This window comes from Mustelus asterias, unplaced genomic scaffold (genome assembly GCF_964213995.1).
Source record: "Mustelus asterias unplaced genomic scaffold, sMusAst1.hap1.1 HAP1_SCAFFOLD_850, whole genome shotgun sequence".
Classification (NCBI taxonomy): Eukaryota; Metazoa; Chordata; class Chondrichthyes; order Carcharhiniformes; family Triakidae; genus Mustelus; species Mustelus asterias.
In genome coordinates, this window is record NW_027590796.1 from 105,268 (window position 1) to 117,933 (window position 12,666).

General features: G+C 51.1%; 1 protein-coding gene across 1 annotated transcript in view; it reads right to left on the bottom strand.

The window, feature by feature from the left end:
* Window positions 1-661: 661 nt before the first annotated feature.
* Window positions 662-12,666, bottom strand: part of LOC144487531 (FH1/FH2 domain-containing protein 3-like) — a 67,454-nt gene continuing 55,449 nt past the window's right edge. The window contains exon 7 of the mRNA XM_078205617.1: window positions 662-4,038. Coding sequence (XP_078061743.1) covers window positions 4,010-4,038 — 29 coding nt within the window. The 3' untranslated portion in view covers window positions 662-4,009. The remainder of the gene's footprint in view (window positions 4,039-12,666) is intronic.

Below are 12,666 nucleotides of genomic sequence, written 5' to 3' on the forward strand. Positions count from 1 at the left end.
GTCTGCATGGGGTTTCCCCTAGGAGCTCTGACTGAAAGACGTGCTGGTTAGGTGGATTGGCCATGCTAAATTCTCCCTCAGTGGACCCGAACAGGAGCCAGAGTGTGGTGACTAGGGGATTTTCACGGTAACTTCACTGCAGTGTTAATGTCAGCCTACCTGTGACACTAATAAAGAAACTTTAGAAATCTTCCTATTTAAAGGGCCCTCTTTCAGTTCTCGGACCTGGATTATCCCAAATGCACCCTTGTCGGTAAACAAATGTCTTTTGGGGTGGCACGGCAGCACAGTGGTTAGCACTGCTGCTTCACCGCTCCAGGGACCTGGGTTCGAATCCTGGCTCGGGTCACTATCCGTGTGGAGTTTGCACATTCTCCTCGTGTCTGCGTGGGTTTCCTCCGGGTGTTCCGGTTTCCTCCCACAGTCCAAAAATGAGTGGGCTACGTTGATTGGCCATTCTAAATTGCCCTTATAGTGTTCCAGGATGCATAGGTTAGAGGGATTAGTGGGTAAATATGTGGGGATAGGGCCTGGGTGGGATTGTGGTTGGTGCAGACTCGATGGGCCGAATGGCCTCTTTCTGCACTGTAGGATTCTATGATAGGGTGAGCATCAGGTGTTTCACTCCAGGTACGATTCAAACTAGGGAGCTTTTACCAACAAAGTTTATTTAAGAACACAATATAACCAAAAGGAATTAGCATAACTTTTACCAATTACAAAGATTAAACATGTCACAGTAGAACGCCTAACAGCTAGCCATCTCTGTTGTTCCATGTTAACCACAGACATATACCCCTCTTTACACTTCACGCAAAAGCAAGTATGCTCACGTGATGCCAGATCTTCAGCTTTGTAACATCTGTGGGCAAAAACCCAAGTCAGCAGTTTCCCAAGTGGGGTATATAAGTATCCTGAAAACAGCCAAACCTCATGTTACAAGTCAGGTTGGATACTTCAAGTTGTTCTATGAAGCTCGCCTGACCTGTAATGTTTGACGTTGAATTTGGCTAGGATGAGCGTGAGAGGTTTCACTCCAGGTGTGACCTCAACTGACCCACGAGGAGCTTTTATCAAAAACAAAGTTTAATTACAAATATTGTTGACATGTAGAGTAAGACAATTAGCAAGAACTTTTAACAATTACAACAAGAAACACAACAACCCCGATAATGTATAACTCTTCAGGAAATATCTCTCTCGTGTTCCAACCAATGCTAACATCGAATACACAAAAATAAGTGCAATACAGCATAGGTCAATGCCCATTTGTTACAGGAATCCCGCCTCCTGGGTTGAATGCTGAAAATCCCTTGTGAAGAAACTCAGAAGAGGTTGTAGTTAAATCTGTTTCCCAAAACACAGCTTCTTTAAGGCAGGATCAGCCTCTCCTTCAGCTAACTAATAATCAGAACCAAACAAAGAGAAGAACAGGGAGAGAGAGAGGCTGCTTCTTAGCTTGCTGCTAAACTACTTCAAAAACACAACTCCCCCAAAATGAAACTGAAAGCCCAAAGGTAAAAAAAACCCCTATCGCCTGACTGCCACAGCTTAGATCCACCCCGCCCCATGACATTGCTGAAGCTGCAAGCGGCATGATTTTTTAAAACTTTCTTAAACAGACACATGACATCAAGGAGGTAAACTTGATTTCGGGTGACTTCCAAAAGAGGAGACACAGAGAACAGAGACTCCGATTCCAGAGAGAGGGGGAAACACTGCTGTCCCTCTCAGCTTCAAGTCACTTCTGAAAAGCAGAACTAAAAACTGGACATTTCTCTGAGGCACAGCTGTCCCTCAGCTTACAGAATACTGAAAAGCCTGGATAGAATGGATGTGGGGAAGATGTTCATAGAACATTATAGCGCAGAACAGGCCCTTCGGCCCTCGATGTTGCGCCGACCAGTGAAACCAATCTAAAGCCCATCTAATCTACACTATTCCAATATCATCCATATGTTTATCCAATAACCATTTGAATGCTCTTAATGTTGACGAGTCCACTACTGCTGCAGGCAGGGCATTCCACACCCTTACTACTCTCTGAGTAAAGAACCTACCTCTGACATCTGTCCTATATCTCTCACCCCTCAATTTAAAGCTATGTCCCCTCATGCTAGCCATCAACATCCGAGGAAAAAGGCTCTCACTATCCACCCTATCCAATCCTCTGATCATCTTGTATGCCTCTATTAAGTCACCTCTTAACCTTCTTCTCTCTAACGAAAACAACCTCAAGCCCCTCAGCCTTTCCTCATACGATTTTCCCACCATACCAGGCAACATCCTGGTAAATCTCCTCTGCATCCTTTCCAACACTGCCACATCTTTCCTATAATACGGCGACCAGAACTGTACGCAATACTCCAAGTGCGGCCGCACCAGAGTTTTGTACAGTTGCAGCATGACCTCCTGGCTCCGAAACTCAATCCCTCTCCCAATAAAAGCTAACACACCGTACGCCTTCTTAACAACCCTATCAACCTGGGTGACAACTTTCAGGGATCTATGCACGTGGACACCCAGATCCCTCTGTTCATCCACACTACCAAGTATCTTACCATTAGCCCAGTACTCTGTATTCCTGTTACTCCTTCCAAAGTGAATCACCTCACACTTTTCCGCATTAAACTCCATTTGCCACCTCTCAGCCCAGCTCTGCAGCTTATCTATGTCCCTCTGTAACCTGCCACTTCCCTCCGCACTGTCTACAACTCCACCGACTTTAGTATCATCCGCAAATTTACTAATCCATCCTCCCACGCCCTCATCCATGAGTTTGAGAGACTCTGATCTGAGGGGCACAGTCTCAGAGTAAAGGGACAACCCTTTGGAACAGAGATGAGAAATTTCTTCAGCCGGTGGGTGGTGAACCTGTGGAACTCATTGCCACAGAGGGCTGTGAAGGCCGGGTCATTGAGTGCATTTAAGACAGAGATAGATAGGTTCTGGATCGGTACAGGAGATCAAATGTTACGGGAAAGAGGTGGGAGAATGGGGTTGAGAAACTTATCAGCCATGATCAAGTGGCAGAGCAGGTTTGATGGGCCGAATGGCCAAATTCTGCTCCTGTATCTTATGGTCTTATATAACCTGACCTGTCAATCATCCCAAATCAAGCTTTGCTCTGCAGTCCCCAAAGGACCATAAAACCCCAAGACCCTGCATTAGGCCTGATTAAAATAAGCATTACATCAATTATATTTGCTTCAGTAACAATTGGAGGACACAGGTTACAGACATCACAGCACCAATAAAATCTCACAACGGAACATGACCAACGTACATTTCTTCAAGGCACAGCGGGTGAGGGAATTATTTAAAGTTATGAGTCACATGTAGGCTTATTTAACACTGCAATGAAGTTACTGTGAAAATCCCCGAGTAGCCACACTCCGGCGCCTGTTCAGGTATACAGAAGGAGAATTTAGCATGGCCCAATGCACCTAACCAGCACGTCTTTGGACTGTGGGAGGAAACCGGAGCACCCAGAGGAAACCCACGCAGACATGGGGAGAACGTGCAGACTCCGCACAGACAGTCACCCAAGCCGGGAGTCAAACCCGGGTCCCTGGCCACTGTGAGGCAGCAATGCTAACCACGGTGCTTTCCCCTTAGATTAGAGGTGGATTCGTGTACAGCTCCAGGCTCAGTGAGGAAGATCAGACCCCCACTGCCCACCACCAATGGGACGTGAGCGAAGCAGTTTGGGATTTATATACAGAGTTGTACACAGACAACCCGATGAATCATTCGGACGGCTGGTGGATTATTTTATTGCCAAATCCTCGACAAGTGGCCAGCGGCGAAGGCAGCACCTGCACCTGTGCTCACTGGCCTAATAGTTACATAGGAAACCAAGGAAGATTAAACAGCCTGGAGAAAGCTGTACCACTGTGCGTGCATCCACTTTTCACACCCCATCTTGTCTCCGTGTGTCACTACTCCTCCTTCCTGGTGCCTCATTCTCTCTCTCGCCTTTGCCCTTCGTTGGGGGGTGGTGGCCCAGTTACCACGGAAACTTATTCTGGGTGAGGCCTGCATTGGATGAAAAGCTCAGAATTTAGTCACTTACTTGGGAACAGGAGGAGGCCCCATTCAGCCCCTTCTCCAGCCTGTTACACAGGAACAGGAGGAGGCCCCATTCAGCCCCTTCTCCAGCCCGTTACACAGGGAACAGGAGGAGGCCCCATTCAGCCCCTTCTCCAGCCTGTTACACAGGGAACAGGAGGAGGCCCCATTCAGCCCCTTCTCCAGCCTGTTACACAGGGAACAGGAGGAGACCCCATTCAGCCCCTTCTCCAGCCTGTTACACAGGGAACAGGAGGAGGCCCCATTCAGCCCCTTCTCCAGCCTGTTACACAGGGAACAGGAGGAGGCCCCATTCAGCCCCTTCTCCAGCCTGTTACACAGGGACAGGAGGAGGCCCCATTCAGCCCCTTCTCCAGCCTGTTACACAGGGAACAGGAGGAGGCCCCATTCAGCCCCTTCTCCAGCCTGTTACACAGGAACAGGAGGAGGCCCCATTCAGCCCCTTCTCCAGCCTGTTACACAGGAACAGGAGGAGGCCCCATTCAGCCCCTTCTACAGCCTGTTACACAGGAACAGGAGGAGGTCCCATTCAGCCCCTTCTCCAGCCTGTTACACAGGAACAGGAGGAGGCCCCATTCAGCCCCTTCTCCAGCCTGTTACACAGGAACAGGATGAGGCCATTCAGCCCCTTCTCCAGCCTGTTACACAGGAACAGGAGGAGGCCATTCAGCCCCTTCTCCAGCCTGTTACACAGGAACAGGAGGAGGCCCCATTCAGCCCCTTCTCCAGCCTGTTACACAGGAACAGGAGGAGACCCCATTCAGCCCCTTCTCCAGCCTGTTACACAGGGACAGGAGGAGGCCCCATTCAGCCCCTTCTCCAGCCTGTTACACAGGGAACAGGAGGAGGCCCCATTCAGCCCCTTCTCCAGCCTGTTACACAGGAACAGGAGGAGACCCCATTCAGCCCCTTCTCCAGCCTGTTACACAGGAACAGGAGGAGGCCCCATTCAGCCCCTTCTCCAGCCTGTTACACAGGGAACAGGAGGAGGCCCCATTCAGCCCCTTCTCCAGCCTGTTACACAGGGAACAGGAGGAGGCCATTCAGCCCCTTCTCCAGCCTGTTACACAGGGAACAGGAGGAGGCCCCATTCAGCCCCTTCTCCAGCCTGTTACACAGGAACAGGAGGAGGCCCCATTCAGCTCCTTCTCCAGCCTGTTACACAGGGAACAGGAGGAGGCCCCATTCAGCCCCTTCTCCAGCCTGTTACACAGGGAACAGGAGGAGGCCCCATTCAGCCCCTTCTACAGCCTGTTACACAGGAACAGGAGGAGGCCCCATTCAGCCCCTTCTCCAGCCTGTTACACAGGGAACAGGAGGAGGCCCCATTCAGCCCCTTCTCCAGCCTGTTACACAAGGAACAGGAGAAGCCCTCATTCAGCCCCTTCTCCAGCCTGTTACACAGGAACAGGAGGAGGCCCCATTCAGCCCCTTATCCAGCCTGTTACACAGGAACAGGAGGAGACCCCATTCAGCCCCTTCTCCAGCCTGTTACACAGGAACAGGAGGAGGCCCCATTCAGCCCCTTCTCCAGCCTGTTAAACAGGGAACAGGAGGAGGCCCCATTCAGCCCCTTCTCCAGCCTGTTACACAGGAACAAGAGGAGGCCCCATTCAGCCCCTTCTCCAGCCTGTTACACAGGGAACCGGAGGAGGCCCCATTCAGCCCCTTCTTCAGCCTGTTGCACAGGGAACAGGAGGAGGCCCCATTCAGCCCCTTCTCCAGCCTGTTACACAGGGAAAAGGAGGAGGCCCCATTCGGCCCCTTCTACATCCTGTTACACAGGGAACAGGAGGAGGGCATTCAGCCCCTTCCCCAGCCCGTTACACAGGGAACAGGAGGAGGCCCCATTCAGCCCCTTCTCCAGCCTGTTACACAGGGAACAGGAGGAGGCCCCATTCAGCTCCTTCTTCAGCCTACTACACAGGAACAGGAGGAGGCCCCATTCAGCCCCTTCTCCAACCTGTTACACAGGAACAGGAGGAGGCCCCATTCAGCCCCTTCTTCAGCCTGTTACACAAGGAACAGGAGAAGCCCTCATTCAGCCCCTTCTCCAGCCTGTTACATAGGAACAGGAGGAGGCCCCATTCAGCCCCTTCTACATTCTGTTACACAAGGAACAGGAGAACCCCTCATTCAGCCCCTTCTCCAGCCTGTTACACAGGAACAGGAGGAGGCCCCATTCAGCCTCTTCTCTAGCCTGTTACACAGGGAACAGGAGGAGGCCCTATTCAGCCCCTTCTCCAGCCTGTTACACAGGAACAGGAGGAGGCCCCATTCAGCCTCTTCTCCATCCTGTTACACAGGAACAGGAGGAGGCCCCATTCAGCCCCTTCTCCAGCCTGTTACCCAGGAACAGGAGGAGACCCCATTCAGCCCCTTCTCCAGCCTGTTACACAGGGAACAGGGTGAGGCCCCATTCAGCCCCTTCTCCAGCCTGTTACACAGGAACAGGAGGAGGCCCCATTCAGCCCCTTCTCCAGCCTGTTACACAGGAACAGGAGGAGGCCCCATTCAGCCCCTTCTCCAGCCTATTACACAGGGAACAAGAGGAGGCCCCATTCAGCCTCTTCTCCAGCCTGTTATACAGGAACAAGAGGAGGCCCCATTCAGCCCCTTCTCCAGCCTATTACACAGGGAACAAGAGGAGGCCCCATTCAGCCCCTTCTCCAGCCTGTTACACAGGAACAGGAGGAGGCCCCATTCAGCCCCTTCTCCAGCCTGTTACACAGGAACAGGAGGAGGCCCCATTCAGCCCCTTCTCCAGCCTGTTACACAGGAACAGGAGGAGGCCCCATTCAGCCCCTTCTCCAGCCTGTTACACAGGGAACAGGAGGAGGCCCCATTCAGCCCCTTCTCCAGCCTGTTACACAGGAACAGGAGGAGGCCCCATTCAGCCCCTTCTCCAGCCTGTTACACAGGGAACAGGAGGAGGCCCCATTCAGCCCCTTCTCCAGCCTGTTACACAGGAACAGGAGGAGGCCCCATTCAGCCCCTTCTCCAGCCTGTTACACAGGGAACAGGAGGAGGCCCCATTCAGCCCCTTCTCCAGCCTGTTACACAGGGAACAGGAGGTGGCCCCATTCAGCCCCTGCTAGTGAGGCTAGAAATAGGAAGATAGTGCAGCTCAACACGTGGCTAAACAGCTGGTGTAGGAGGGAGGGTTTCAGATGTCTGGACCATTTGGATCTCTCCCGGGGCAGGTGGGACCTGTACAAGAAGGATGGGTTGCATCTAAACTGGAAGGGCATAAATACTCTGGACGGGAGGTTTGCTAGTGTCACACGGGAGGATTTAAACTAGTTTGGCAGGGGGATGGGAACCAAAGCAAAGGTGAATTAGCTGAAGGGGAACCAGAGAGTAGGGCCAGTAAGACTCAGAAACAGCAGGCAGGGTGGGGGTTGCTAATCAGAGAAGGTCTGGTGGACTGAAGTGCATTTGTTTCATTGCGAGAAGTGTAACAGGTAAGGCAGATGAACTTAGAGCTCGGATTAGTACGAGGAACTATGATGTAGTTGCCATTACAGAGACTTGGTTAAGGGAAGGACAGGATTGGCAGCTTAACGTCCCAGGATACAGATGTTTCAGGCGGGATAGAGGGGGATGTAAAAGGGGTGGGGAAGTTGCACTACTGGTTAAGGAGAATATTACAGCTGTACTGTGGGAGGACACCTCGGAGGGCTCATATACAGCGAGGCAATATGGGTAGAGCTCAGGAACAGGAAGAGTGTTGGGGGTTTACTATAGGCCACCCAACTGCCAGCGAGAGATAGAGGAATACATATGTAGGCAGATGTTGGCAAGGTGTAAAAGTAACAGGGTTGTTGTGGTGGGAGATTTTAACTTCCCTTATATTGACTGGGACTCATTTAGTACTAGGGGCGTGGATGGGGCAGAGTTTGTAAGGAGCATCCAGGAGGGTTTCTTGAAACAGTATGTAGATAGTCCAACTAGGGAAGGGGCCGTACTGGACCTGGTATTGGGGAATGAGCCCGGCCAGGTGGTCGATGTTTCAGTAGGGGAGGAGTTCGGGAACAGTGACCAAATTCAGTAAGCTTTACGGTACTGATGGATAAAGGTAAGTGCAGTCCTGAAGTGAAGGAGCTAAATTGGGGGAAGGCTAATTACAACAATAATAGGCAGGAACTGAAGAATGTAGATTGGGGGCAGATGTTTGAGGGCAAATCAACATCTGGCATGTGGGAGGCTTTCAAGTGTAAGTTGATAGGGATTCAGGACCGGCACATTCCTGTAAGGATGGAGGATAAGTATGGCAAGTTTTAGGAACCTTGGAAAACGAGAGATATTGTGAGCCGAGTCAAAGAGAAAAAGAAAGCATTTGTCAAAGCGAGGAGACTGGGAACACACAAAGCAAATGTGGAATATAAGGAAAGTAGAAAGAAACTTAAGCAAGGAATAAGGAGAGCTAAAAGGGGTCACGATAAAGCATTGGCCAGCAGGATTAAGGAAAATTCCAAGGCTTTTTATACATATATAAAGAGCAAGAGGGCAGCCAGGGAGAGGGTTGACTCAAGGACAAGGGAGGGAATTTATACGTGGAGCCAGAGGAAATGGGTGAGGTATTAAATGAGTACTTTGCGTCAGTATTCACGAAAGAGAAGGACTTGGTGGATGATGAGTCTGGGAAAGGATGTGTAGATAGTTTGAGTCATGTTGAGATCAGAAAGGAGGAGGTATTGGGGTTCTTGAGAAACATTAAGGTAGACACGTCCCCAGGGCCTGATGGGATATACCCCAGAATACTGAGAGAGGCAAGGGAGGAAATTACTGGGGCGTTGAGAGAAATCTTTGTATCCTCACTGGCTACAGGGGAGGTACACACAGTAAGAAGTCTCACAACACCAGGTTAAAGTCCAACAGGTTTATTTGGTAGCACAAGCCACTAGCTTTCGGAGCGCTGCTCCTTCATCAGGTAAGTGGGAGTTCTGTTCACAAATAGTTTATAAGGTGTCACAAATAGCTATATAAGACCCTCGTCAGACCCCACTTGGAGTACTGTGCTCAGTTCTGGTCGCCTCATTACAGGAAGGATGTGGAAAAGATTGAAAGGGTGCAGAGGAGATTTACAAGGATGTTGCCTGGATTGAGTGGCATGCCTTATGAGGATAGGCTGAGGGAGCTCGGTCTTTTCTCCTTGGAGAGACGTAGGATGAGAGGAGACCTAATAGAGGTGTATAAGATGTTGAGAGGCATAGATCGGGTGGACTCTCAGAGGCTTTTTCCCAGGGTGGAAATGTCTGCTACGAGAGGACACAGGTTTAAGGTGCTGGGGGGTAGGTACAGGGGAAATGTTAAGGGGAAGTTTTTCACACAGAGGGTGGTGGGCGAGTGGAATCGGCTGCCGTCAGTGGTGGTGGAGGCAAACTCAATAGGGTCTTTTAAGACACTCCTGGATGAGTACATGGGACCTAATAGGATGGAGGGTTATAGGTAGGCCTAGAAGGTAGGGATGTGTTCGGCACAACTTGTGGGGCCGAAGGGCCTGTTTGTGCTGTAGTTTTTCTATGTTTCTTACCTGATGAAGGAGCAGCGCTCCGAAAGCTAGTGGCTTGTGCTACCAAATAAACCTGTTGGACTTCAAACTGGTACTGTGAGACTTCTTACTGTGTTTACCCCAGTCCAACGCCGGCATCTCCACTACACGGGAGGTCCCAGAGGATTGTAGAATAGCCAGTATCGTTCCTTTGTTCAAGAAGAGTAGCAAGAATAATCCGGGTAATTACAGGCCGGTGAGCCTTACATCAGTGGTCGGGAAATTATTGGAGAGGATTCTTCGAGACAGGATTTATTCCCACTTGGAAATAAGTGGACGTATTAGGAGGCCCCATTCAGCCCCTTCTCCAGCCTGTTACACAGGGAACAGGAGGAGGCCCCATTCAGCCCCTTCTCCAGCCTGTTACACAGGGAACAGGAGGAGGCCCCATTCAGCCCCTTCTCCAGCCTGTTACACAGGAACAGGAGGAGGCCCCATTCAGCCCCTTCTCCAGCCTGTTACACAGGAACAGGAGGAGGCCCCATTCAGCCCCTTCTCCAGCCTGTTACACAGGAACAGGAGGAGGCCCCATTCAGCCCCTTCTCCAGCCTGTTACACAGGGAACAGGAGGAGGCCCCATTCAGCCCCTTCTCCAGCCTGTTACACAAGGAACAGGAGGAGGCCCCATTCAGCCCCTTCTCCAGCCTGTTACACAGGGAACAGGAGGAGGCCATTCAGCCCCTTCTCCAGCCTGTTACACAGGAACAGGAGGAGGCCCCATTCAGCCCCTTCTCCAGCCTGTTACACAGGAACAGGAGGAGGCCCCATTCAGCCCCTTCTCCAGCCTGTTACACAGGGAACAGGAGGAGGCCCCATTCAGCCCCTTCTCCAGCCTGTTACACAGGGAACAGGAGGAGGCCCCATTCAGCCCCTTCTCCAGCCTGTTAAGAAAAGAGAGGCGTACAGAAGGTTCAGAGAGCTAGGAGGTGTTAAGGATTTAGAGGAGTATACGGGATGTAGGAAGGAGCTTAAGAAGGAAATTAGGAGAGCGAGAAGGGGTCATGAGAAGACCTTGGCGGGTAAGATTAAGGAGAACCCCAAGGCTTTCTACAAATATGTCAAGAGTAAAAGGATGAGATGTGAAGGCATAGGACCCTTAAAAGGTGAAGGGGGAAAAGTTTGTGCGGAACCGTTAGAAATGGCGGAGCTGCTTAATGAATACTTTACCTCGGTATTCACGGTGGAAAGGGATCTGGGTGGTTGTACTGCTGGTTTGCGGTGGACAGAAAGGATCGAGCATGTGGACATAAAGAAAGAGGATGTGTTGGAACTATTGAATGGCATCAAGGTTGGTAAGTCGCCGGGACCGGATGGGATGTACCCCAGGTTACTGTGGGAGGCGAGGGAGGAGATTGCGGAGCCTTTGGCGATGATCTTTGCATCGTCGATGGAGACGGGAGAGGTTCCGGAGGATTGGAGGATTGCAGATGTGGTCCCTATATTCAAGAAAGGGAACAGGGACAGCCCGGGAAATTACCGACCGGTGAGTCTAACCTCAGTGGTTGGTAAGTTGATGGAGAGGATCCTGAGAGACAGGATTTATGATCATCTAGAGAAGTTTAGTATGATCAAAAGTAGTCAGCACGGCTTTGTCAAGGGCAGGTCGTGCCTTACGAGCCTGGTTGAGTTCTTTGAAAATGTGACCAAACACATTGACGAAGGAAGAGCGGTGGATGTGGTCTATATGGACTTCAGCAAGGCGTTCGATAAGGTCCCCCATGCAAGACTTCTTGAGAAAGTGAGAGGGCATGGGATCCAAGGGGCTGTTGCCTTGTGGATCCAGAACTGGCTTGCCTGCAGAAGGCAGAGAGTGGCTGTGGAGGGGTCTTTCTCTGCATGGCGGTCAGTGACCAGTGGAGTGCCCCAGGGATCTGTTCTGGGACCCTTGCTGTTTGTCATTTTCATAAATGACCTGGATGAGGAAGTGGAGGGATGGGTTGGTAAGTTTGCTGACGACACCAAGGTAGGTGGTGTTGTGGATAGTTTGGAGGGATGTCAGAAGTTGCAGCGAGACATAGATAGAATGCAAGACTGGGCGGAGAAGTGGCAGATGGACTTCAACCCGGATAAGTGTGTGGTGATCCATTTTGGCAGATCCAATGGGATGAAACAGCAATATAATATGAAGGGTACCATTCTTAGCAGTGTAGAGGATCAGAAGGACCTTGGGGTCCGGGTCCATAGGACTCTTAAATCGGCCTCGCAGGTGGAGGATGCGGTCAAGAAGGCGTACGGCGTACTGGCCTTCATTAATCGAGGGATTGAGTTTAGGAGTCGGGAGATAATGCTGCAGCTTTATAGGACCCTGGTTAGACCCCACTTGGAGTACTGCGCGCAGTTCTGGTCACCTCATTACAGGAAAGATGTTGAAGCCATTGAAAGGGTGCAGAGGAGATTTACAAGGATGTTGCCTGGATTGGGGGGCATGCCTTATGAGGATAGGTTGAGGGAGCTTGGTCTCTTCTCCCTGGAGAGACGAAGGATGAGAGGTGACCTGATAGAGGTTTACAAGATGTTGAGAGGTCTGGATAGGGTAGACTCTCAGAGGCTATTTCCAAGGGCTGAAATGGTTGCTACGAGAGGACACAGGTTTAAGGTGCTGGGGGGTAGGTACAGAGGAGATGTCAGGGGTAAGTTTTTCACTCAGAGGGTGGTGGGTGAGTGGAATCGGCTGACGTCGGTGGTGGTGGAGGCAAACTCGTTGGGGTCTTTTAAGAGACTTCTGGATGAGTACATGGGATTTAATGGGATTGAGGGCTATAGATAGGCCTAGAGGTGGGGATGTGATCGGCGCAACCTGTGGGCCGAAGGGCCTGTTTGTGCTGTGGCTTTCTATGTTCTATGTTACACAGGGAACAGGAGGAGGCCCCATTCAGCCTCTTCTCCAGCCTGTTACACAGGGAACAGGAGGAGGCCCCATTCAGCCCCTTCTCCAGCCTGTTACACAGGGAACAGGAGGAGGCCATTCAGCCCCTTCTCCAGCCTGTTACACAGGGAACAGGAGGAGGCCCCATTCAGCC